The sequence below is a fragment of the Aotus nancymaae genome, unplaced genomic scaffold, assembly GCF_030222135.1.
Source record: "Aotus nancymaae isolate 86718 unplaced genomic scaffold, 86718_ANA_hifiasm-v0.15.2.pri h1tg000006l, whole genome shotgun sequence".
Classification (NCBI taxonomy): Eukaryota; Metazoa; Chordata; class Mammalia; order Primates; family Aotidae; genus Aotus; species Aotus nancymaae.
The window spans coordinates 38014913-38042852 of NW_026988417.1; the positions used below are offsets into that span (position 1 = coordinate 38014913).

The 27940-nt window shown below is 37.8% G+C and overlaps 1 protein-coding gene across 5 annotated transcripts in view; it reads left to right on the plus strand.

Moving 5' to 3' along the window:
* WDR19 (WD repeat domain 19) overlaps positions 1 to 27940 on the plus strand; it is a 111104-nt gene that overhangs the window by 400 nt on the left and 82764 nt on the right. For 4 of the 5 annotated variants that reach the window (XR_010338776.1, XM_012474942.2, XM_064366431.1 and 1 more), the window contains exons 2-9: positions 2991 to 3082; positions 3743 to 3808; positions 6505 to 6630; positions 11766 to 11881; positions 16363 to 16478; positions 20840 to 20917; positions 22337 to 22449; positions 22745 to 22918. Coding sequence is in view for 4 of the 5 variants with exons in the window: in XM_012474942.2 (XP_012330365.1) it covers positions 2991 to 3082; positions 3743 to 3808; positions 6505 to 6630; positions 11766 to 11881; positions 16363 to 16478; positions 20840 to 20917; positions 22337 to 22449; positions 22745 to 22918 (881 nt within the window). In the remaining variant the exon portion in view is untranslated. The remainder of the gene's footprint in view (positions 1 to 2990; positions 3083 to 3742; positions 3809 to 6504; positions 6631 to 11765; positions 11882 to 16362; positions 16479 to 20839; positions 20918 to 22336; positions 22450 to 22744; positions 22919 to 27940) is intronic. The other variant, XM_012474944.3, reaches the window with a different exon arrangement.

Genomic DNA, 27940 nt, shown 5'->3' on the forward strand with positions numbered 1-27940 from the left:
CCAGCTTCGCACGCGAAAAGAACGGGTCGAGTGAACGCGTTTGGAGGGTCGCGGCGAAGTTGGCTGGATCCGGTGTCACGAGCTACCTCATTTCTTGGGGTTAAACACACTGGCAAACCGCGCAGCTGCCCAGCGCCCTAAAAAGAATGAAAAGCCTTCCAAAGACTAATCTCAAATTGCATTGCCTGTGACCAGTCCAATCACCTGCTAGCGAGTGTACATTATTGACGAGAAATCTGCACCCGCACACGGAGGTCTCACTCTCATGTGCCTCATCCTCTGCACGCACGGTTTCTAGGCTTGGGCTTCTTGTTCACCCCACTTTGTGATTCGTCACAGCAGTCCTCCCTTGCTCTGCTCTGGCAAAGAAATGGAAGTCTCAATTTTAAAATTATTTTGGACGTCCTCAGGCCGGGCGCTGTGGCTCACGCCTGTAATCCCAGCACTTTGGGAGGCTGAGGTGGGCGGATCACGAGGATCACGGATCACAAGATCGAGACCATCCTGACCAACATGGTGAAACCCGGTCTCTGTTAAAAATACAAAAAATAGCTGGGCGTGGTGGCGCGTGTCTGTAGTCCCAGCTAGTCGGGAGGCTGAGGCAGGAGAATCACTTGAACCTGGGAGCCAGAGGTTGCAGTGAGCGGAGATCACTGCACTCCAGGTTGGGCGACAGAGCGATGCTCCATCTTAAAAATAAAAATAAAAATAAAAAAATAAAATTATTTAAGACGTCCTCGTGCTTCTTCGTGACTATTAGTGTGGAAATTGGAATTGATGGACCAGTAATCATAACTCCCATTTCTATTTCTAAAGCTCTTTACAATTTATGAAATACTAGAAGTGAAGAGATATTATTTGTGATTTACAGTTGAAAATTTTTTGCTGGAGGCAATTTAAGCAACTGACTTAAAGCCCTACAGCTAATAAGCGACAAACAAAATTTAAATCTTTTTTTGGTTATGAAACTAGCCTTATTTTCTCTGCACAGTATGTGGAGCATTTGTAGAACTCCACTGAAGAAAAATAATATGAGATCACAGCTAGAGGCAAGTCTGCCATTGAAGGTAATGAAATTCAAGTTTAAGGACTTCTCACTTGTATGAAGAAGGGGTTCCAGGGTGAAGTGGTCACAAAATTGTAAAAGTAAGATGCTTTTTTAGTAGAGACCAGCTTTCACCATGTTGATTAGGCTGGTCTCGAACTCCTGACCTCATGATCCACCCGCCTCAGCCTCCCAAAGTGCTGGTACAGGCCTGAGCCACCATACCCGGCCAAGTATTCTTTCTTCATGAGTTTCTTCATGCTCTACAAAACTTGAATATCCCGTGATCACAGTCCACCTCTACTTTCAATAGAGGTGAATTTATTCTTTAACGTGTAAAATGCTCATTGGGAGAGGGCGCAGTGGCTCACGCCTGTAATCCCAGCACTTTGGGATGCCAAGGCGGGTAGATCACTTGAGGTCAGGAGTTCGAGACCAGCCTGGGCAACATGGTGAAAACCCTTCTCTACTAAAAATATTTAAAAATTAGCCGGGCGTGGTGGCACACGCCTGTAATCCCAGCTACTCAGAGGCTGAGGAAGGAGACTCGCTTAAACCGGGGAGGTAGAGGTTTAAGTTGCACTCCAGAGCCTGGGCAACAGACAAGACTGTGTCAAAAAACAAAACAAACAAACAAACCCCACAAAACACTGATCTGTATTTGTTTTAAGACGGAGTCTCACTTTTATTTAGTTAGTTAGTTAGTTAGTTAGTTAGTTAGTTAGTTAGAGAGGGAGTCTCACTGTGTCGCCAAGTCTGGAGTGCAGTGGCTCGGTTCATTGCAACCTCCGCCTCCTGGGTTCAAGGAATGCTTATGCCTCAGCCTCCCGAGTAGCTGGTATTACAGGCATGCCCCACCATGCCCAGCCAATTTTTTTGCACTTTTGGTCGAGACGAGGTTTCGCCATGTTGGCCAGGCTGTATTTTAATTCTGAGCATTAGAAGAGTTTTGTGTTGCCGCACAGACTAAGTTTCATGTAATAGTATCTCAACTTACATGCCTAGATATGCACATTGTTGCTTAATCTATAATTTAATACTAAAATCTAAATTTTTTCACCCAAACTCATATTCCTAAATGTTCTAGATCAACACTGTATACTATAAATGTTGTGAGCCAATGTCATTTCATATTTTTAGTGGCCATTAAATTTTTTTTAAGAAAACAGGTAAAATTCATTTTAATAATATATTTTATCTTACCCAGTATATAAAAAATGTTGTTTTAACATGTAATCAATATAAAAATTATCAATGAGATGGTTTACATTCTCTTTTTGGTCTTGAAATCTGATACATGTTTTTGATTTATAGCATAGCTAAATTTGGATTACTTATGAGTAAAGTTTGGATTACTTATATTTATAGCCTCCATATTGGAGATCACGTTTCTAGATTGTTTCAATGAACAGAAAGAGTTTGATTTGATAACACTGTTCACCCAGTAGCCAGGTTAAACACTTAATGATGATGTAAATATAACTAATGAAACTAATGGAAGAAAATAATGTTGAAAGGAGTAAGACATTTTGTATTTTTATCATGTTTAAGATAGGAATTTTTGTCTAGTTTAATCACCAGGAATCCATGCCACAGATAATTAACTAAATTCAGGCTTCAATTATTGTAATCTTTAACATCTACAAAACCCTAAAATTGCACATTTTTATAAAATTAACATTCAGAAACATTATAAAGCCAAAAAATTTTATAATAAAGGCTCTCCTATATCTTGAGGTCTATAATTTACCTAGTAGTTGTGTATGTTTGGCTGCTTGGTTGGTTGATTTTGTTTCGTTTGTTTCATTGTTAACTTCTGGTTAAGTTCTAACATAATCCTCACCATCCTGAATCCTATTGTTTTTATGACCATATTTTGATATCTTTTCTGATCAACACTTGATTGTGTGTTTTGAAAATACTAAAAATTGTGTTTATTTTTCAGCGTGTTTTCTCACTGCTAGAAAAGACTTGGCTTGGTGCACCAATACAGTTTGCCTGGCAAAAAACATCAGGAAACTACCTTGCAGTGACAGGGTAAGAAACCAATAAATGTTTTAAACAATGGTTGTATGCCCATGTAACAACACCATCTACTCAGTAAAAGTTACTTTTTTTTTAAGACTGAGTCTAGCTTTGTTGCCCAATCTCAGCTTACTGCAACTTCCGCCTCCCAGGTTCAAGTGAACCTGGCCTCAGTAAAAGTTTTTGTGTAACAGTTGTATGGTAGGAAGAGGAATATATTCATCTCCATTAACATCAAAGTTCATAGAACCTTTTCTCTGGTAGTAACTTTTTAGATACAAATTATGAAACTATCAGGAGAAAACACTGAATACCTGGATGGCACCTTTATATCCAGAGATAAATGAAAGAAACATTTAGGCTCACTCCTGTAATTCCAGCACTTTGGGAGGCCAAGGCAGGCGGATCACTTGAGGCCAGGAGTTTGAGACCAGCCTGGCCAACATGGTGAAACCCTATCTCTGCAAAGATACAAAAATTAGCCAGGTGTGGTAGCAGGTGCCTGTAATCCCAGCTACTTGGGAGGCTGTTGCAGGATAATTGCTTGAACCTGGGATGCAGAAGTTGATGTGAGCCGAGATGGCACCACTGCAGCCTGAGTGACAGAGAGAGACTCCATTCCCCAAAATAAAAAAATTTTAAATCATATCTTTATGTTCCAATTGCTTTCAGAGCTGATCATATTGTGAAAATCTTTGATCGCCATGGTCAAAAAAGAAGTGAAATTAACTTACCTGGGTGAGTACAGAAGTAGATTAAAAAACCTGTCAAGCTTTGTTGCCTAAAAGATTAAAAAAATACTGCCTTAAATTATAATCAAAAAGAATCTTTTGCTTTTTCCATTTGCAAAGGGATTTTTTTAGCCATAAGTAGTTGTGAAATATATAGCGATATAGTTTATGAATTAAAGTTTCTATCTATAAACACCCATTTATTTATTCTATCTATAAATACTCACAGAGAAGCCTTAGGGCAAGATTTTAAGTCAGACCATGTGAAAGCATTGAGTCCACACAAAGGAATTCTTTTAAATTATAAGCAAATCTTAGTGTATGTATAGGCAGATAAGATAAACATATCTACTTTAGTTTTTCATCTCTAATAAATTGTTGGAAAACCCTTACTTTTTGCGTAACTTTGTAAAGGGTAAAGATTTTATCCATTTTCAGGAAATCATTCTAGATTATACTAAGCATAATTGAAACATTTTTAATGTTTCAGTGTAATCACTACCTATATTAGTTATTCTACTGCTTGTCTCAGTGGTTATTAAGATAGATAGAGTTCCTCACCTAAACTGACTTATGCTGCTGTACTTTTAAAATTCATGTATGCTTTTTGTAGTTTATTGACCATTTTTGAAAATCAGGTTTTACTTCTCTCAGTCTCTAACAGCCTTTCCTACCTCCTGCCCTGCCCCACCCACCTAATGCCATCATTTTGGCATTTTCCATTAACTCTCTTAATTATGGCTTCTGATTTCTATGTTCCTGGAAACAGAGGTCAAAGAAGCTATAATTATATGTGAAATAAAAAGAAGGCACTCAGTAAAAAATGTCTTTGAGTAAATTGTGTGAGCTTTATTGCATGATCTCTGTGACATCTATTTGTTACATAATGGCCTCATTTCATCTGGATCATTTTGCTGTACTCATAATAGTGAAATTTGACTGACAGAGGATCCCCAGATAACAACAATGCTGTTAAATACATAATCTTTAATTAGCAGATCATTTTATCAATAATTTGAAAGCTTCCCTCTTCCATACTCCCTAAATCTCTGAATATATTTTAGAAAATGAAGATCCTAAAACATATTTCAACATTTTGAATAATAAAATAATTAAAGTAATTCCTAACTGTCCTCAATATAAATCAAAGTAGGGGTTAGCTAATACCCAAGAAGCAAGTGTCTCTAAATGAAAAATAGCATCAGAGAAGAAAAGATAAATATTCTTATTAAGGATTTAAGAATTTGTAAAGTTTTTATAATACACATTTTGGAATAATAGCAAGAATCATGTTAAATACACCATTTCCTATTTATAACTATGTTTTTAACTTAATCAAATTACGCTCCTTATTTTCTGCCAAGATATAAATGAAAATAATGGCGGGGGCCAGGCACGGTGGTTCACACCTGTAATCCCAGCACTTTGGGAGGCTGAGGCCTGGGTGGATCACCTGAGGTCAGGAGTTCAAGACCAGACTGACCAACATGGTGAAACCCCATCTCTACTAAAAATACAAAATTAGCCGGGTATGGTGGCGCATGCCTGTAATCCCACTACTTGAGAGGCCAAGGCAGGAGATTTGCTTGAACCCAGGAGGCGGAGGTTGCAGTGAGCCAAGATTGTGCCATTGTACTCCAGCCTGGGCAACAAGTACAAAACTCCATCAATTAAAAAAAAAAAAGAAAATAATGGCCAGGCACAGGGGCTCACACCTGTAATCCCAGTGCTTTGGGAGGCTGAGGCAGAAGGCTCACTGAAGCCCAGGAATTTGAGGTTATAGTGAACTGTAATCACTTGAGCCCAGGAGTCTGAGGATATAGCAAACTGTAATCGTACCATGGCACTCTAGCCAGGAAGGAAGGAAGGGAGAGAGGGAGGGAGGGAGGAAGAAAGGAAGGAAGGAAGGATTCTTATTTACCACTTTAGAATTCAGTCTTTCCCTTTTTTACAATCTACCCAACAACTCAATTTATCTAGCTATAACTTTGCTTCTTTTATTTTTTTTGAAACAGGTTCTCACTCTCTCTCTCAAGCTGGAGTGCAGTGGCACAAATATGGCTCACTGCAGCCTTGCCCAGGCTCCAGTTATCCTCCCCCTTTAGCCTCCTGAGTAGCTTAGTAGCATGTGCATGCCACCACACCCAGCTCATTTTTTTCTTTTTTTTTTTTTAATAGAGATTCCCATCTTGCCATGTTGGCCAGGCTTCTCTTAAACTCCTGGGTTCAAGCAGTCCTCCTGCCTTGACCTCCCTAAGTGCTGGGATCACAAGCTTGAGCCACTATGCCTGGGGCGTAACTTTGTTTCTTATTAATACCTTCTTTTCCTCTCTGTCAATCTAAAATAATCTTTCAAAACTTGAGGGAAAGAAGGTGGGAAAGAGGGAAAGGTGCTTGATGAGTTTGTTTTATCAAAAGGCAGTTTCTTTATAAAAGTTAAGAAAACTAACTTAAACATAGTTAAATTTAATGTAACATATGAAAATGGTATTAAAAGTAAATTTTTACATTTTTCCATCCCCTCAACAACTGCAAAAAATTGAAGTTAGTATTACCCATGCAGTGAATAGTAAGTTGTAGTTCTCATTTTACAGAGTTTATCTGTTCAAAATAGATTGAATAGTCTTGTTATAGACAAAAGTCACAAATAGTGATTGTACTTTTAAAAAATGTTTAGTGATATTTTGGTCTCTTTTTAAAAAGCATCTGTGTTGCCATGGATTGGGATAAAGATGGAGACGTCCTAGCAGTGATTGCTGAGAAATCTAGCTGCATTTATCTTTGGGATGCCAACACAAATAAGACTAGCCAGTTAGACAATGGCATGAGGTAAGATAACTTTTTTATTTTTTAAAGCTTCACTTAGAGACATGAATATTTGTAGGTTTGATGCTAACAATTCTTTACTACTTTCATTTTAAAGATACCTCACTGAGTTATTTTCTTATAAAAGAAAAATATTATTTTATTATTGTATATATAATCCTTCTATTAATTTTACCCAATTAGAATGAAATTGTTTTAATTGTGAAATATAAATAGCTTCTTAAACAATTGCTTTCAGTGGAACAGACTAAGAAATGCAGAGATGAGACAAAATATATACGGGAAAATCCAGAGATGGGCTTGACTGTAGGCATGGCTGGATCTAGGAATTATAAAAATGGTGCAACGAAGACGTTTTCTGGATCGCTCAGCTCTTTTTTTCTCTATGTTGACTCCATTCTAAATCAGATTCTCACCCACAACTACTGGTAGCTACCAGTGTATATCATTCTTCACAGCAAGTCATGCCAGAGAAAAGAACATGTGCCTTTACATCACCAGAGCCCATTCAGATCCTCAAAAGGCCTCTGAGTGCAGTAGGCAGGGCCATGGATTGGTACTCCCACCAAGTAAAAGGAAAGGTGAAGGGCAGGGGCATTCCCAAATGGAAAAAAATCTTGGGCAGACAGAATAAATGACAGATACCTGCTCAAATAGAAATCAGTTTCCAATATGGAAAAGAAAAACTTATCAGTATTTCCAACTAAAACTTTGCCGTTTTGACCTTGGACAAGTTGCTTAACCCCTCTCCAAACTTCAGTTTCTTCATCTATATGACATGGGTATAACGTCTGCTTCATGGCTTCATGTACCCCTCAGGTGGGGAGGAAGAGATCATATACATGCTGTGAGACTAGACTGTAAGTTTTCGGTTTATTTACTAAAAAATAACTGAACCCAGAGAAAGCAAGGTGGTCATGTAGAACAGGACCAAATAGAACCAAGTGAGTGCAGTGCCTTTGACCCTCCAGAGTGGCTGTTGAGGCAAGTAGCTGCAGAAGATACTGTCTACCAATGTAAAGTCTTCCTAAATCTAAGAACCTTCATTTCTTGCTCTGTCCTCTTACACTTTGGGTTTACATCACTTTTCAGAAAGATTTTATACACTCTGTGCTTCCGTTCAAGGGAATGTTTAATAAACTTCAAGTACTGGTTCTTGAGCCAAATTCAGCAACAGTAAGGCCATGTTCTCACTCAGAGAAAAGTGCATAATTAATCCCTGGGTGTTTCTGACTGGCATATCTCTGTCTCCAGCTCTCTATCTCCCCACAGTGTCTGTTTTTCCACATCATCTCAGGATTGTAGTGATGTTTAAATGTATGTCATGGCCAGGCATAAAATTAAGACCAAGTAAATGGTAGATATTATTGTAATTGTCATTAAAATAAAATTAAGGTTGCTTTACTATTGATGTTTATATTTAATGTCTAAAGGACTTTTGTATATATAAAACTGTACCCACTCTTATTCATTCTTTATTCAAAGCCCAATCTGTTTACACTAGCTAGTTAACACACGAAATTTTGAATATCAATTTTTCTTAAGTACTTTTATTTAAGAAGGTTCTGTTGTACCCACTTTGCTTCCTCTAGGTTCAGTTATTCCTTAACAAATAAATGCGTTTAAGCAATTTAGGTTCCATTTATAGAATTTATCTGAAGTTAGTCTTTTGAGTACTTCAGATACCTTAAATAGTACACAAAACTTATCCAAATATAATTATCACAAAACTTACTGTGGTGGCGCTTAACTAAAACTATTACATTTAATTCAATGAGTTGAATTCATTTATTTTTCCTATATATGCTTTTATACTCTTTTAGGATTATAGCAGTATTTACTCTACTCCTGGCTAGACTTAACAGAAGTAGTCATTTAATTATGTAACTGGGATATAGTCATTTCTTTCCAAACATACATATAGGGAACTTGTGAGAAATGCCAGTTTTCAGATCCAGCCTAGACGTGCTGACTGAGAACCTTGAAAGTGGCCCTCAGCTACCTGTGTTTTAATAAGCCCTCCAGGTGATTCAAACACCTTAAATAGTACAACACCTTATTTATTTGTTTGGTTTACTAACTAGTGTAACAGATTGGCCTTTGAATAAAGAACAAACAATAGTGGGTATGGTTTTATATATACGAAAGTCCTTTAGACATTAAATATAAACCTCAACAGTAAAGCAACCTTAATTTTATTTTAATGACAATTGCAATAACATCTACCATTTACTTGGGTCCCTATATGTAACATCTGCTTCACCAACCAATTCATTCTTGGATGGATCACAGAACGTGGTTGCTTTTCCCAAGGCAATTTGGACCTGAGTACTAGGCATCCTTCTCAATGTCTTTTTAAATTGACCTTCAGTTGTCATATTAATAAAATTCTTTTAAGCCCATGTGTTATACATAGGTTATGATTTTTTGTAACCTGTATATTTCCCTAGGAGAATATATTCTTTAAATTTTGCTGGGCCAGAGATACATGTGATTGTTATACGTTGTCTTGATCCAGTAGCATTACTGGAAATTTACATATGCTTTAGTATCATATTGGAATTTGCAGGGCTTTCTGCAGGCCCTGTCTCCTAAGAGAAGAGGGATGGAGTTTGTTCAGTTAGCTCTTCTTTTGAGGACATTTGATTACTTGATCTTCTTAGAACACAATATTTACCACTTTCTTTCTAGTTGGTTGTTGTGTGACTGTCAATGCTGATAAACTATTGAACGGACTAATGTTTATCCTATATATGATCACTGTTGCTGATCAGATCTTGTTCTTGTTATACAGTTCTTTTCTTTGATACTGTTTTTAGCTCATGCAAAATTACTTTTATTCATATTTTCTTTGAAGGAGTCTCCAAGACAGGATTAAATGTGTAAGAGATTTGTTACAGGAAATACCTGTGAGGGAACAGAGAGAGGTTAGAAGAGATTGGAAGAGCTGTCAGACCGCAGTGCATGTCTGACCCTTATAAATCAGAGAGGGAAAGAAGTAAGTTTGTGTAGAAGCATCTTGAATTGTAGCACAGGTTTTGTTTTTTGTTTTTGTTTTGTTTTGTTTTGTTTGTGATGGAGTCTCCCTCTGTTGCCCAGGCTGGAGTGCAGTGGCACGATCTCAGCTCACTGCAACCTCTGCCTCCCAGGTCAAAGCAATTCTCCTGCCTCAGCTTCCTAAGTAGCTGGGACTACAGGTGTCCACCACCACGCCCAGCTAATTTTTCTATTTTTAGTAGAGATGGGTTTTCACCATGTTGGCCAGGCTGGTTTCCAACTCCTGACCTCAGATCAGATCCTCCCACCTCAACCTCCCAAAGTGCTAGGATTACATGCGTGAGCCACTATGCCCAGCCCATTAAATTGTAGCACAGTTCTAATTAAGAAAGTTCAGCTAAGCCTGTTGGGAGTCTTTGGGCAAAAGTTACCTGTCAAAGGAGTCCTGCCCAGGAATGGGCCTCAGCAGTTATCTCTCCCTCACTCAGTCATTTTCTGGGAGCAGCGCATGAGAAAGCACAGCCTGGCTCGTTGAGGTGATGGATTCCAAAGCTAGCAGTTAGGGCTCTTGGTCAGTTACACTTTCTGCAGACAGAGGGAAATCTGAGAGGCACATTATTGCAGCTATGTACCTACTTAAAACAAGGAAAAAAAAGATTAAAATGCATACTTATCTTTTGTAAAATAGAAACTTAATAGAAGAACCTAGCAGCCTGATGTTACTACTCCCTTATTAAAATTAATTTTTTAACTACACATTATATGCTTCTATTATACAACTAATTTTTCCACATACTTTATTTTTTTCTCTTCCAAGTAACATCATGATTTTACAGCCTTTCACAAACTCAACTTGTATCAATTAAGTACGTAAATTTTAATTCTCAAATTCTCCTAATTTAGCCAAAGGAAACCTCTTTAAACTTACTCTTTTGTCCTTTTATCACTGTCCTCAACATTATTGGAAGCAGTATTGCTATCTGAAAACCATACCATGGTCTGTCCGTGGTGCTCAAAGTTTAGGTGCGTCAGAATCTCCTGGAGGGCTTATTAAAACCCAGGTAGCTGGGAGCCACTTTCAGCGTTCCTCAGTCAGTATGTCTGGGCTGGGATCTGAGAACTGGCATGTCTCACAAGTTCCCAGATAATGCTGCTGGTTCTGATTTCAAATTTTGAGAACCACTGTTCTTGACTCATTGTGATTTCTTTTCTCAATATATGGAAAGAGGTACTCTCCAAGAGGTTCTGCTTCCCCTTGGTAGGGAATTATATAACACTTCAACCTTTTGAATCCTAGAATGCATAGAAGAACTGTAAGAACCAGTGGTGGGCAAAAGTGGGTTTTTTTTCTCTTTTTTTTTTGAGCTGGAGTTTCGCTCTTGTTGCCCAGGCTGGAGTGCAATGGCAAGATCTCTGCTCACCACAACCTCTGCCTCCCAGGTTCAAGCGATTCTCCCACCTCAGCCTCCTGAGTACCTGGGATTACAGGCATGCACCAACACGCCTGGATAATTTGTATTTTTAGTAGAGACAGGGTTTCTCCATGTTGTTCAGGCTGGTCTTGAACGCCCTACCTCAGGTGATCCGCCCACCTCGGCCTCCCAAAGTGCTGGGATTACAGGTGTGAACCACTGCACACAGCTGGCAAAAAAAGTGTTTTCTACCTGCTTTTGAGCTACTCTTAATAGTGACAGAGCTAGAAAAATTATATCCTTTTTAAGATCATGAATTCCCAATGATTTTTCCCATTTAATGTATTATGTTATTGGATGCCACTTTTTTAAAGCATGAGGTTTCACCATCCATTAATATTTTTAATCACATTTAGAGCTAAAACTATCACTAATAAACAAATTCATAAATATCTCATAGGTGATCTCATGAATTTTGAGGTTCTATCATAACTGAATTGAAGTCTACATTCATTATACATTTGTATTTTGAGTCTAACTGACCCTCAGATCATCCTATAGCATCTCCAGAATGTCTGTAGCATTTAGTTTTTATCCTAAAGCATTAAGTTGTATTTTGTACTTTGGCTTCTAAGTAGACATTAAAATTATCCATGGAATACTTTTTTAAAGGACTGTTTAGAGGTTATGATCATGAATTGTTTAGTAATTTATATCTTAATGTTACAGGGATCAAATGTCTTTCCTTCTTTGGTCAAAAGTTGGAAGTTTCCTGGCTGTTGGAACTGTTAAAGGAAATTTGCTTATTTATAATCGTCAGACATCTCGAAAGATTCCTGTCCTTGGTAGGTGATAGCTGGAAACACTGCTAAATATTTGAGATGCTTTACCTAAATGTAAATTCTGCTGCCTCGGATTTCCCTGATCTTGCAAGGGAAATTTTGTAGTATGAACCACCTCCCCATGTTCCCCCGAAGTCTTAAATTTAGCTAAACATGAAGATCCCTCTTCACTGCTTACTAAGAACTTCCCTGGGTACATAGAATAGAGTTAAAGCCAGCCTGTGCCTTTGACATCAGGACATTAATAGCATGGCTTCCATTTGTCCTTTCTCACCCAGATTGTACCTCTGGACAGTGAATAGCTCATATGCATATGAACACATATTGATAATATGTGCTACTTTTGTTATTAATTTTAGTTAATTTAGTTACATTACAATATGTGGTAATTTTAGTCTAAATAGTAGACATATTAAAGCATTTACTGCTTAGATAGACTATATCAAGATTCCTAATTCTGACCCCTCACCCTCTCCAAATCATAGTTAATCTAGATATAGACTATGAGTTCCGTTTGCCTCAGAGTATGCAGCCAGAAGATGTTTTTATGGGTTCCTTGTGTGACCTTGTTTCAGCTCTTTCATTCCCCCAACTTCTGGTCACTTGGCATCTGCCCTCTGAATACCCAAGAAGAAACATCTATTCTTGTCAATTATTGTGACATCACGATGATGAGTGGTAGAACCTAGTGGGCTTAATTGCATCCAGGTGGCCAGGAAACGTATCACTTAATTGCTAATAAAGGAATTACGCTCTGGAGATAGTGGTACCCACAGATACTTGAGAAAGTGCCCTTCCATTGAAGACAATCATTTCAAATTATTTTTACATATATGTATCTCTTTAATGTTTAGCATTAATTTTTGGTGCTATCACTAAACATTAAATGTCATTGAACTATTTGAAAAGTTAAACTAAAATTTTTTAAGTTATAAAAATCAACCTTAAATTAATTTGTTTATTAACTGTTATTATTGATGTTAAGACTAACTTGATTTCTGAGCACTGGAAGCAAAAGGGCCTTGAGGTATATGAAGAGGAGGAGGAGGAAGAGATTTTCTTCTCCCTTTCTTGGGTATAGAAAGAAGTTTGTCTTTGGCATTTTCCCACTTGTCTTTGTATAGTCTTTTCCCCTTTCTAATGCCTATTTCTTTAGACACCCAGTTCCAGTATAACACCCAAGTCCTTTAATCTATGATCAGCAAAATCTCTTCCATAGCCCCAGTATCTTCTCTGAATATTTCCTTCACTTTTGTGTTCTGGTCTCCCTATTTGAAATACTGTCTGTATCCTGAAAACTCCCAAATTTATATCTCTTCCACAGTGTAGACTCCTACATCCAACTGCTTACTCAACATCTTTAATGAGGTATCTAGTAAACACTCCAAATTTAGTATCTCCAAAACCCTCTTGAGCTTTTCTTTTCACTGTTGCTGACATTTTATTCTTCCAAATCTTTGGACCAAGGTTTAGGGCCATCCTTGACTCTTTTCTTTCTCATACTCTCCATATCTCATTTATCAGAAAATCTTATAGACTCAACCTTAAAATATCTCCAGAATCCAGCCAGTCTTACCACCTCTACTGCTACTACCATGGTGTGGTCTCAAACATTTTCTACCTTAATTTCTGCAGTCTCCTCTTTACTGGCCTCTCCACTTCAACTCTTGCCCCACTATAGAATCTTTTCAACCCAGAGGCCAGAATGAGCCCTGTGCTCAGAACTCTTCAGTGGTTTCCATCTCACCCAGAATCAAAGCCACAGGCCTTAAAATGGCCAGAACAAATCTATAATCTGGCCTTTGCAACCTCTCTGACTTCACCTCATATTCTTCCCTCTTCATTTGTCTGCTGCAACCATACTCCTTTCTGAGCCTCTAACACACCAGGTAAACTCTGACTCAGTGTCTACTCACTTAACCATTTTATTTAATACCTGCTTTCTGCATAAGTACTGTATTAGATTCTATGAAGAATAAAATGAATGTGGTCTCTGCTTTCAGTAACAGCTAAAATAGCTGACAGATAGCATTTCATATGTGCCTAGCACTTTGGTCAGTGCTTTAATTCAGTTGAACCTCAACCCTACAAGAAGTCCTACTATTTTTCCCAATTTATGGATGAGGTAAGAAATAGAAAGCTTGGCTGGGCATGGTGGCTCATGCCAATAATTCCAGCATTTTGGAAGGCCAAGGCAGGTGGATCACTTGAGGTCAGGAGTTTGAGACCAGCCTGGCCAACATGGTGAAACCCCATCTCTACAAAAAATACAAAAAAATTAACCAGGTGTGATATCAGGCTCCTATAATCCCAGCTACTTGGGGGCTGAGGCAGGAGAATTGCTTGAACCCAGGAGGCAGAAGCTGCAGTGAGCCGAGATTACACCAGTGCACACCAGCCTGGGCAACAGAGTGAGACTCCATCTCAAAAAAAAAAAAAAGAAGGTTAAGTAACTTGCCTAAGGTTTTTTCAGTAGGTAGTGGAGCTAAGATTCAAAGCTAGGTAGTCTGGCTCCAGAATCTATACACTTAACTATTCTTATTAGTAGAATTACCCTTGGAACTCGAGGATTTATCTATCTCAAGACCTTCAAAAATGCTCATAGTGTTAAGCATGTGATTTCCCCCAAAAAATACTGTTTTTTTTTTGTTGTTGTTGTTTGTTTGGCTTTTGTTTTTGAGACAGCGTTTCATTCTTGTTGCCTAGGCTGGAGTGCAGTGGCATGATCTCAGCTCACCGCAACTTCCGCCTCCCAGGTTCAAGCGATTCTCCTACCTCAGCTTCCCAAGTAGCTGGAATTATAGGCGCACGCCACCATGTCCGGCTAACTTTTTGTGTTTTTAGTAGAGATGGAGTTTCTCCATGTTGGTCAGGCTGGTCTTGAACTCCCGACCTAAGGTGATCCGCCCGCCTTGGCCTCCCAAAGTGTTGGGATTACAGGCGTGAGCCACTGCGCCCAGCCAAAAATGTAGTTTTTGCACTGGCTAGAAGGCCTAATGAAAAAGCTTCCCAATAGTTAATGGTTATCTGGCATTACTCATTAGCTTAGTTACACAGTTCTTAACACAAGTCTTGCTGGGGTGCATTCATACAGGTACATCAGTATTATCATAAATTATTTTATATCTTTTAGTTGTTACTGTTTTTGTTTTTCTGAGAGATAAGGTCTTGCTCTGTTACCCAGGTTAGAGTGCAGTGGTGTGATTACGGCTCACTGCAGCCTCAATCTCCTAGGCTCAAGCAATCCTCCCACCTCAGCTTCCTGAGTAGCTGGGACTACAGGCGTGCGCCACCAGACCTGGCTAATTTATTTATTTATTTATTTTTAATTTTTGTAGAGAGGAAGTCTCACTATGTTGCCTAGGCTGATCTTGAACTCCTGGGCTCATGCAGTCCTCCCACCTCAGCCTTCCAAAGTGCTGGGATTATAGGCATGAGCCACTGTACCCCCCTGCCTCTTTTAGTTATATATGAACAGTTAAACTGTGAATGTTAAATCTGCTTAGGTCAAAGATCTATCACACCATCAAGCTGAATATAAGTAAAATTAACTTCACTTACTTCTTTTAAGACATTATCTTTGGAGCCAGGCATGGTGGCTCACACCCGTAATCCCAGCACCCTGGGAGGCCAAGGTGGGCAGATTGCTTGATCTCAGGAGTTGGAGACCAACTTGGGCAACAAAGTGAAACCACGTCTCTACAAAAAATACAAAAACACCAGGCGTGATGGCTCACACCTGTAATCCTAGCACTTTGGGAGGCCAGGGGGCAGCAGATCACCTGAGGTCAGGAGTTCAAGACTAGCCTGACCAACATAGTGAAACCCTGTCTTTACTAAAAATACAAAAATTAGCTAGGTGTGGTGGTGTGCCCCTGTAATCCCAGCTACTTGGGAGGCTGAGGCAGGAGTATCGCTTGAACCTGGGAGGTAAAAGTTGCAATGAGCCAAGATCACACCACTGCACTCCAGCCTGGGCAACAGAGTGAGATTCCGTCTCAAAAAAAAAAACAAAAAAATTAGCCAGGTGTGGTGGCATGTGCCTGTAGTCCCAGCTACTTGGGAGGCTGAGTTGGGAGTATGACTTGAGCTTGGGAAGCAGAGGTTGCAATGAGCTGAGATCACACCACTGCACTCCAGCCTGGGTGACAGAGCCAGATCCTGTCTCAAAAAAAAAGACATTATCTTTGCAGGTTTGGTTATATGGTAAATAAACAAAACTTGTCAAGGAGCAGAATATCTTTTTACATTAGGGCCTGTGCTTATATCCAGATAAACATTTAGGAAACAGTATTGCCTTTATATGCCATTATTTTGATTGACACCTTGGTAATAAACTGTTTTAAATAAGGTTACTCAGACATTAACTGCTTTGATAAGATTCTAAATTCTTGTCTTTTTAATCTCTTGGTATATTCAGATTGGCATCACAGATTTTTTTCTTTGAGAAATCCATGTCTGTACAAAAATCATCTCTTTTTCAGGAAAACATACTAAGAGAATCACTTGTGGATGTTGGAATGCAGAAAATCTGCTTGCTTTAGGTGGTGAAGATAAAATGATTACAGTTAGTAATCAGGAAGGTGACACGATAAGACAGGTAATATAGTAACATCTCTTTGGTCTGATATAGTCAAGCTTTCCCTCCAAATAGTTTGCCTATCAAACTAATCTATACAATTTTTTAAAATTTCTATGTGAGGTATATGTGTGTGTATGTAGATATATATATACATATATGTGTGTGTGTATATATATATATAACTTCAAAAATCTTTCTATGTATATATATATATGTAACTTCAAAAACCTTTCCATTTATGTGTTAAAACATTTTTCTTTGATATGAATATGTTATCCAAATATCCTCCTTTGTATATTTCCCTTTGGTAGTAACATGGATTATTAGCTCTGTGGTTCTGGTCAGACAGTGTATTTGTGAAATAACTGTTATTTTATGTGTATATTTATAATGCAAATGTTAATAACCGGTAGATCTCGAATTCAGAGTCAAGTGTGCCTGATTCTAAAGCCCATACCTTTAACTGATAAATTCCTTCTAAACTAATCCTAATTAAATTTAATCTTAAGATTAAATTTTTCTATTCACATTTCTCAAGATTGATTAGATCTTTCAGAGGCTCCCTCCTTACAGGAATTTGTATCACCAGTAGTTACATAATGTGACCAATGGGAAATTTTCACTTTCAAGTACTGTTTATGATTTAGTATTGCTAGAGCAATATTGACTAACACATTGTTTGAATACCTGCTAGGCACATGGCACTGTGCTATATACTATAGAAAGAACATGAAATGTGGTTCCATATAAGCCAATCTGTTGCTGCATAACAAATTAACCTCAAAATGTAGAAGCTTAAAACAATGCTTATTATTTCATGGTTTTACGGATGAGGAATTTAGATGCAGCTTATCTGGGTGCCTCTGTCTCAAAGTATCTACAAGGCTGCAATCATGTTGTTAGACAGGGCTGCAGTTTCATGTGAAGGCTCGAATGTGGGGGAAATTGCCTCCAGGCTTACTCACATGGGTGTTGACAGGGTTCAGTTCCTTATGGTTTGTTAGACTCAGGGCTTCAGTTTCTCCCTAGCTATTCACTGGAAGCCTTAACTTCCTTGGCACGTGGATCTCTCCGTAGAGTGTCTCACAACACAGCAGCTGGTGAGAGTGAGAGCAGCCATTCAAGACTGAAGCCCAATCTCTTTATAACCTAATCACAGGATCACTTTGCCCATATTTTGTTCTTTAGAAGTGAATTACAAGGGATAGCCCACACTCAGCGGGGCAGGGATAGGGATCACACAGGCATAAAACCAGAAAGTAGAGATCACTGTGGGCCATCTTAGAGGCTGCTGATCATAGGGCCCCACTCTTAAGAAGACATTACTAATCATTATAAAATACACATGGTCTTATTGATTAATTGTCACATTTTGTGGTACAGCTTACCTGTCCTTCAACATTGGGGAGACAGAGGAGATGAATGAAAGTTTGATTGTGAGTCTCTAAGAGATAGAAGGCAATCCGAATCAGTCAGGGTATAGACTAAACTGTTGGGACAGAGAGACCTAAAATTTCAGGGGTTGTAAGAATATGATAGTATGGGTCGGGTGTCCTGTCTTTCTTTCTCATGTAACAGAGAGACAAGTCACCTACGTACCTCTGCTTCACTAAATTGTACAGAGTCTCCAGTTCCTTCCATCTTATTGCTCTGCCATTTTCTAGAGTATTGTACCCTCATCTGCATGATTGAAGCTAGTATACCAGGATCACATCTGCATTTCAGCTCTAGGGAAAGGACAAAGAGAAGAAATAGAATGTAAGAAGTTTGTAAAGGACTTGATCTGGAAGATGCATTTATTATTTCCTTCATATCATATGTCCAAATCTACCTGCTGCCAGGAAAGCGGCAATTTTAGTCTACCTGGATGACTGTGTACCTTGCCAAAACTTATTTTACTAGATAGTGCAAAACATGTACTCATTCAGTCCAAGCAGAACAACAAGGAAAAACAATACAGCTTGTTCGTGGGTTATTCAAGCTTGGACTAACTGAAGATACAGGTTTTGATTGGGAATTTATAGAAAATAGGGCTGAAGAAGAAAGCTGATTCCTGTATCTGTTTTAATAATTCTATTTTCAATACCCTTTAGAAACAGAATGGTAGATACAGTATAAATGCTACAACTCACCTCTCTCGTGTTCATATCACACATCACCAATAGATAGTGGATTTTTTTCTCTTCACTGAATCAAATGTGGTCTTAGAATATTTTACCACATAGCATTCCAGGAAGTCACTACAATTCAACCATTACGTACAAGATAACTGTTTTTCATTTCTAATCCTTAAGAAGTCTGCTTCCAAAATTAGACATACTACTTAAACTGTCATGTAGTAAGCAAAATATACATCATAAGCATTGCTTTGTTTGGTGTTTTTTCTTAATTGCTTTAACTTTGGTGTTCTGCAGATCACTGTGTTGTTATTTGTCTGGATTTATTTTTATTTATCCTGCTCAGGATTTGTCTTGCTTCCTGAATCTGAAGATTGCTGTCCCTTGTCAATTCAGGAAAATTCATAGTCATTATCTCTTTAAATATTACTTCTTGCCCTTTCCATTCTGTTTTTTGGGAGCATCTGTTAGATATCTTTTTGACCCTCTCATGTCTCTTAATCTCTCCTTTTCATAGTTTCTATCTTTTATCCCTCTGCAACCTTTTAGGTAATTTCCTCATATTAGTTCACATATTCTTTCTTCAAATTTGTCTAATCATCTGTCTATACCATTGATTTTTTTGTTTAAATGACTCTCCTGGTTTAGAGAAAGCACTTTTTAGTTCTTTTAAAAATCTGCTTGAAATACATGAATAGACAGTTTACACAAAAATATTTTTTAAATGGCTCTTGGTTGGGTGCAGTGGCCCATGCCTGTAATCCCAGCACTTTGGGAGGCCAACACAGGCAGATTACAAGGTCAGGAGATCGAGACCATCCTGGCTAACATGGTGAAACACCATCTCTACTAAAATACAAAAACTAGATGGGTGTGGTAGTGCGTGCCTGTAATCCCAGCTACTCAGGAGGCTGAGGCAGGAGAATCGCTTGAACCAGGGAGTCAGAGGTTGCAGTGAGCCAAGATCCGGCCACTGCACTCCAGCCTGGCAACAGAGCAAGACTCTGTCTCAAAAAAAAAAAAAAAAAGCTCTCATACATATGAAAAAAATATCAAACTCACTTATAATTAAATAACTACAAAGTAAAGCCACACTGAAATACCATTTTTCACCTATCAGGGTAGCAAAATTATATAAAATGTGACAACATACTCTATTGGTGAAACTATAGATAAAATTAGTATGTCCCTTCTGCAGGAAAATTTGAAAATATCTAATAAAACTACATCTGTACTTACCTTTTGACTTAACAATACCATTTCTAGGACTCTACCCTTCATATACATCTCCTATAATACAAAAGTATATATGCACTTAAAAAAACTGCCTGAACTTAAAAAAACTCTTTTCTCATATTTGTGAATCCTTTTACAGCTTTAGTCATTTAAAAAATATTTATTTTATAATTTATCTCTCTCTCATAATTTTATTTATTTTTAGATCTGCTAACTCCTTTTCTTGATGTATTGTTTCTTTTTGAGTTTTGTAATTTTGAAGTATGAGCTCATCTTTAGCAGGGTTTATGTGTGGAAATTTTTTAAAACTCCTGGTAGAGGTTCTGGGTTAGTTTTTTCCAAAACTGCAGAGATAATATGAGCCTGGATCCTTCCATATTTTATGTTAATTTGTCATCTTGGGAGCTCCCAAACCACCCAACATATACATTTGAACCTTAGACTATAATGCAGATGGGAGGAGAGGTCTTTAGTTAAATCCTTTTTTCTTTCTTTTTTTTTTTTTTTTTTGTTTGTGAGACAGGGTCTCACTCTGGAGTGCAGTGGCATGATCATAGCTCACTGCAGCCTCAAACTCCTGGGCTCAAGCAATCCTCCCACCTCAGCCTTCCAAAGCACTGGGATTACAGATATGAGCCACCGTGCCCGTTCTTTAATTAAATTATTGACATGAACTTTTTTTGTCTGACTCAACACTCAGGCCAACCAAATGGGTTTCCTTACTGTCTCCCATTACTAGCTGCTCTGGGTAGCTGCAGCATCAGTTTCTGCACAGACTCTGGTTTTAGTTTGATCTTTGCTGATGGTACCTGTAAATTTCCCTTTTCTTCTTTCAAGCTTATTTGTTTATTTAATAAGATATATTTTCTGTTTCATCGAGAATTTCTAGATATTTGTGGCAGTAGGATTTTCAGGTTCTTAGTCCAACATTAGTCAGGAATGAAAACCAGTTACCTGTTCTATTAATATTCAGAATGAATTTAAATTTTGGGTTCATTCATAGTGGTGATATTTTTACTCCTGTAGACACAAGTAAGATCAGAGCCTAGCAACATGGAGTTTTCCTTGAAGACAGATGACCAAACCTCTGCTGCTGAAAGCATGGTAAGAATTCTAATCAAATCAATGCCCAAATCATTTGGGTAATTTTGTGGAATATATAATTTCCTTTTCTTGGATGAATCAAATAGTGATGAATAAATTATGTCCATTGACTGTATTTTAAACCATGATAGAGCTACGTCTTTTAGTCCTAAAAGTTGTTATTGCTATTGACTACCTGGTATTACAGCAAATGAGGACAGCTTTCTGTTACAGTTGGTATTGCTCTTTTCATTCTTGCGGTAGCAAAAACAGTAGGGTTACTTTGCAGAACAGAAGTACTGATTTGTATATTATTTTTTTATATTTTTACTTTATGAGATTTGGTTAGCAGAGCTCTTGAAGTTGTAGCTTTTGGTTAATACTTAGATGAATTTTTCCTGCCACATCTTAACATTCTGAAATCCAGGTGATTTTCACAATCAATATGAATATATTTAATGAAGTAGTAGCTGTTTATTTCCTAAAAACTGATTATTAAATTGATAGTGACTTACAATTGAGAGCATCTTATAATAAAGGAGTTATATCACTAATGAGCCCAAATAAGTAATATACTCTTTTTTCTCCCCAACATAATTACATCCTCCACTGGGAATTATATTTAAGAATTTACTTACATGAGTAGCAGAGAGACACTAGTTTAACTAACACTAACCTGCAGGTGATGGAACCAGTGATGATATAAAAAGCCAAGCTGGGGGCTGGGCGCGGTGGCTCACGCCTTTAATGCCTGCACTTTGGGAAGCCAAGGCAGGTGGACCACAAGGTCAGGAGTTCAAGACCAGTCTGGCCAGCATGGTGAAACCCTGTCTGTACTAAAAATAGAAAAAATTAGCTGGGCATGGTGACGCATGCCTGTAATCCCAGCTACTCAGGAGACTGAGGCAGGAGAATCGCTTCAACCCAGGAGGCAGAGGTTGCAGTGAGCCGAGATTGCACCACTGCACTCTAGCCTGGGCAACAGAGCAAGACTCCATCTCAAAAAAAAAAAAAAAAGCCGAGCTGAATTATCCACAGGAGTGTGTACCTGTAATCCCAGATGGCTGCAAAGCAGAACAGAATGAAGAGTCTTTATAATCTAAATATGAATTTATTTGTAGTGGAACTGTCAGACTTACAATCCTGTATTGTGCAGTACTCTAGTGAAAGGTATAGAAAGTTTAAAAGGTCACTCCACAAAGGAATTTTAGTATATTTGAAAGGGTATGTTGAAGATGTGTAAAACCAAGGATGCTTACCAGCTTATGTATTAGTAAGTACATTGTTTTAGTCAGTCATATTATCGTACTAGTTATAGCATTTAGCACATCTAAGTTGGGCTTATTATTGTTTCACAAATTGGGTTCAGCTGTTGGATTTGATTATTGGTCTTTTCATGAAAAAGTAACTCATTTCACTATCTCCTAATCTTTTTGGCAGATAAGTGTGGTGCTTGGCAAGAAAGCTTTGTTTCTTTTTAATCTGAATGAACCAGATAATCCAGTTGATCTTGAATTTCAGCAGCATTTTGGCAACATTGTCTGCTATAATTGGTATGTCTGCTCTAACTGGTATGTACAAGAAGCTCATTACAGAAGGACATCTATAGGTTTTTCCTTACTGATTGTATTCAGTTTTTGTCTGTAACACTCAATTATGTACATAACATTTTCTGAATCATGGTCTGTGATTTAGTATGCAGAACTACCTAGCATACTATCTGACACGTAGTAGGCCCTTGTTAAATTATATTCTATAATTCCTTAATTTTAAGGTACTTGCTAATTTACCATGTTGCACTGATAGTCAGTCTCCTCGTTTACAATGTTGTTGCCTTTGTTCCTGTAGGTATGGTGATGGCCGCATCATGATTGGTTTTTCACGTGGACATTTTGTGGTTATTTCTACTCATACTGGAGAGATTGGTCAAGAGTTATTTCAGGCTCATAACCATAAAGATAATCTAACCAGCATTGCAGTATCACAGACTCTTAACAAAGTTGCTACGTGTGGAGATAACTGGTAAGTTATTTTCACATATTTCTAGGAAAGTTTATATAGTGAATACTCAAGTGAATCAGCCAAACTTTGGTAGCTAATATGAATCTGCCAATCATGTTTACAATTTAAAACGTCTAAGACTACTTTACTCCTGCTTTTAATATTCAGAGCAAAAATATAAAACAAAGTATAGTTGAAAACCAATCTTTAAAATAAGCAGTTCTGGATAAATGGAGGAAGCATACTCCACTCCATGTCTCACACTGAATACAGCTATAAAACCTGGACAGAATGTATGGAGCAGCTATTTAAGGACCCTGAAAAGTAAATAGTAGCAGGCAGATTGGAAAAGAAGACAGCATTTGAAGTGCCAGCTAACCAGCAGTGAGTCTCCCATTTGTCCTCTGCACTCTTACAGCCAGGACTCAAGGAAGTCAGAAACCTAGAAGTAGGCACCAGAGCACAGAGAGAGCTTTAAGGAAGCTCTCTAATTCTGGCTTAAGTTCCAGGAAAGAGAACTTACAATGCTCAAAGGCAGTTGGGGAAATCTCCTGGTTTCCTTTTTCTTTTTTTGTTATTTGTTATCTAATGCTCCAGCCACCAAGCGGTCTCCCCATGGCAGTGACAGCAAGAACAGTGGCACCAAGGACCCACAGGCACCTAAAACTCTGATGGAGGATAACCTCTCCAGTTAGAGGCTGTGGTTTCAAGAAGATAGGGCAAACCCCTATTGCCTGTTTTTCTCTCTGTCCTCCCTTGGTCACAAATACTCGTACAGTTGTGGGAATTACGTGGTAGAATAGAGTAACTAGAGATCAAGCATTAATAGAGGACGAAAATGAGGAGCCCTAGGGAACTAGAAAGTACCAGGTTGATCACAGAGAGGAAGGAACTCAGGAAAACAACCCTATAAAGATATTTATGAACTCCTGGGTTCACCCTTAAGCTCGTATGTATAGATTTATCCTAAACAGATAACGAAGACCCTGTGAACCGAACTAAGACATAGATCATAGCCAAGATCTTGTACTAGCCACTGAGTGGACCATAGAGGGACATATCTGAGTGCCACTGGCAAAGGCATTGCAAATGGTACTGACATTGAAACCATAAACCAGAGAAGCCTCCTTGAAATTTGTGGCCTGAACCCAGCCAGGTTGATAGCTTGCTGAAACAAAAATATTAACCTTCTCCATGGGATTTAGATTAGATACAGTTTTATAATTTCACAGTGTCCAGAATATAAGCCCAAATTACTTGACATATAAGAATTAGGAAAATTTTAACCCACTTCGGAAATAACAGTAAAAACACCAGTGCCAAGATAATGCAGATAGCAGATACAGAAAAGCTCCAAGAAGTAAGGACTAATACTCTTGAAACAAATGGAAAGCTAGAAAGTCTCAGAAAAGAAATAGAACCAATAAAGAAGAGCCCAATGGAAATTTTAGAACTATAAAATGCAATAAATAAATGGACTTAATAGCAAATGGAGATAATAAAGAGTCAGTGAACTTGAAGAGAGATCATTAGAAAATATCCAATCTGAACATGGAAGGAAAAAATTTAAAAAAATTATTTGTCCCAGAAACCTGTTAGACAATAACAAAAGGTCTAGTATTTGTGTCTTCAGAAACCCAAAAATAATGGCTGGAAACTTTATGGCAAAAGACATAAACCTGCACATTGTAGAAGCTCAGCAAGTTTATCAAAAGGATAAACCAGAAGAAATGTGGGGCTATTTACATCATAATCAAACTGTTGAAAAATAAAGCCAAAGAAAAAATCTTGAAAGCAACCAGAAAGCAACATTTTGAATGACAGTGGATTTTCTCACCATGAAGCATTGAGGCTAGAAGGAGAAATAAAAGCATTGTCAACTGAAATTCTTTATCCAGTTAAAATGTATGTCAGTAATGAAAGTGAAATAAAAGCATTCTTAGATGAAGGAAAATGAAGACTGTCTTGCTCTCTAAAAGAATTGCTGAAGGAAGTTCTTCAGATAGAAGAGATCTGAGAACAGAAGGAAATTTGGGACACTAAGAATGAAGGAAGAGCAACAGAAATGGTAAATATCTGGGTAAATATAATAGACTTTTTTTCTTTTGATATCTTTAATGTATATGTGATGTTTAAAAGAAAAATTATGTTGTTCAGTAGGGTGTTTAATGCATGAAAATGCAATATGTTAGACAACCATACTATAAAGGGGAGAGAGGGTGAAAGGTTTTATATGCAGTAAGACTTCTACATTCCACTTGAAATGGTAAAATACTGATTCTAAATAGACTATGAAAAATTAATTATGTATATTATAATCTAGAGCAACCTCTAAGAAAACTATTTAAAGATATATACAAAAGCACAATAAATAAATTAAAATGGAATACTAAAAAATGTTCAGATCTAAACAAAGTAAAGAAAGAAACACAGGAATAAAAGAGGGAACAGATAGAAAGCAAATAATAAAGCAGTAGACTTCAATTCAAACATGTCAATACATTAAATGTAAGTAACAAACCTATTAGACATAGATTATTAGAGTGTTTGTTTGTTCGTTTGTTTTTGAGATGAAGTCTCATTCTGTTGCTCAGGCTGGAGTGCAGTGGCATGATCTCAGCTCACTGCAACCTCCACCTCCCAAGTTCAAGTGATTCTCCTACCTCAGCCTCCCAAGTACTGGAATTACAGGTGTGCACCACCATGCCTGGCTAATTTTTGTATTTTTAGTAGAGATGGGGTTTTACCATGCTGGCCAGGCTGGTTTCAAACTTCTGACCTCAAGTGATCCATCTGCCTTGGCCTCCCAAAGTGCTGGGATTACAGGCTTGAGCCACCGCACCCAACCTAGAATTGATTTTTATTGACCCTATAATATACTGTTTGTAAGAAATTCACTTCAGGCCAGGTACGGTGGCTCACACCTGTAATAATCCCAGCACTTTGGGAGGTCAAGGCAGGTGGATCACAAGGTCAGGAGTTCAAGACCAGACTGGCCAACATGGTGAAACCCCATCTCGACTAAAAATACAAAATTAGCTGGGCATGGTGGCAGGCATCTATAATCCCAGCTACTCAGGAGGCTGAGGCAGGAGAATTGCTTGAACCCGGGAGGCAGAGATTGCAGTGAGCCGAGACCAGGACATTGCACTCCAGCCTGGGCAACAGTGTGAGAACTCCAACTCAAAAAAAAAAAAGAAAGAAAAGAAATTCACTTCAAATATAATGATATAACTACTTAAAAGGAAGGGAAAAGACCATATAAATGCTATTCAGAAGATAGCTACTGTAGCTATCATTTACATTGATATGTTTGAACTTGCGTAGTATTTACCTTGTATTAGGTATTGTAAGTAATCTAAAGATTGCTTAAAGTATATGGGAGGATGTGCATAGCTTATATGCAGATACAATCTCATTTATATAATGGACTTGAGCACCTGTTGATTTTTGGTATCCACAGAGGGATCCTGGAACCCAATGTTCTTGGGATACTGAGGGATATCTGTAATGTATGGAACCAACTAGGCAGAAGATCAACAAGGATATAAAAGACTTGGTCAACACTATAAACCAACTAAACCTAATAGAACACTGCACCCAGCAGCAACAAAATGCACATTTTTTTCAAGTGCCTATGGAGCATTCACCACAATAGACTACCCTGACTTATAAAACAAACCTCAACAAATTTAAGTTAAATCATATAAAATATGTTCTCTGACCATAATTGAATCAAACTAGAAATGCGTAACAGCAGGAAAACCTCCAAACGCTTGGAAATTAAACAACATATTTTTAAGTAATTCATGGGTACTGGAGCCTCAAAGCAATTAAAAAATACATAGAATTGAATGCAAATGAAAATATAACATATCAAAATATGTGGGAAGCAGCTAAAGCAGCACTAGAGAAAACTTACAGCACTAAATGTTTACATTAGGAGAAAAAAGGGCCTCAAATCAATCCAATAAGTTTCTACCTCAAGAAACTGAAAAAAGGAGCAAAATAAACATAAAGCAAAAGGAAGAAAATAATAAAAAGAAAATTGTGAAATGAAAAATAAGAAAATAAAATCAATTAAACTAGAAGCTGGTTCTTTGAAGAAAATAAAATTGATAAGCCTCTAACAAGCCTGACAACAATAAAAAGAGAATAGACACAAATCACCAAGAGTGAAACAGGAGTATCTCTACAGATCTGAAAGCCATTATGAGAATAATAAAGGAATACTATGAACAATTTTACACTCAAAATTGGACAACCTAGAAGAAATTGGACAATTCTTTGAAAACCGCAAACTACTAAAACTCAACCCAAGTGAAACAGATCATCTGGAATAGCCCTATAACTACAATGAAATGGAATTAGTTATTTAAATACTCCCAAAAAATAAATCTCCAGGCCTGTATGGTTTCATTGAAGAATTTTACCAAACACTTGAGAAAGGATTAATACCAATTTTTTAAAAAATCTCTTTCAGAGAAGAGAACACTTCAACTTATTTTATAAGGCTAGTATTACCTTTATACCAAGACCAAACAAAGACAGTATATTAAAAAAGAAAAATATAGGTCTATATCTCTCATAAACTTGAGCACAAAAATTCTCATCAAAATTTAGCAAAAATTATACTTCATAACCAAGTGTGATTTATTTCAGATACTGAGCATTTCAAATGGCTCAATATTTAAAAATCAGTGTAATCCAGGTCAGATACACTGGCACATGCCTGTAATCCCAACACTTTCGGAGGCTGAGCCAGGAGGATCACCTGAGTTTAGGAGTTTGAGACCAGCCTGGGCAATATAGCGAGCCCCCATCTCTAAAACAAAAGAGCCAGGCATGGTGGCATGTGCCTGTATTCCTTGCTACTCAGGAAGCTGAGGTGGGAGGATTGCTCAGCCCAGGAGTTTGAGGTTGCAGTGAGCTGCAGTTGCACCACTGCATCCTAGTCTGAGTAATAGAGAAAGACCCTGTCTCAGAAAGAAAACAAAAAAAGATGTAATCACTATATCAGAAGCTAAAAAAGACAAACCATAT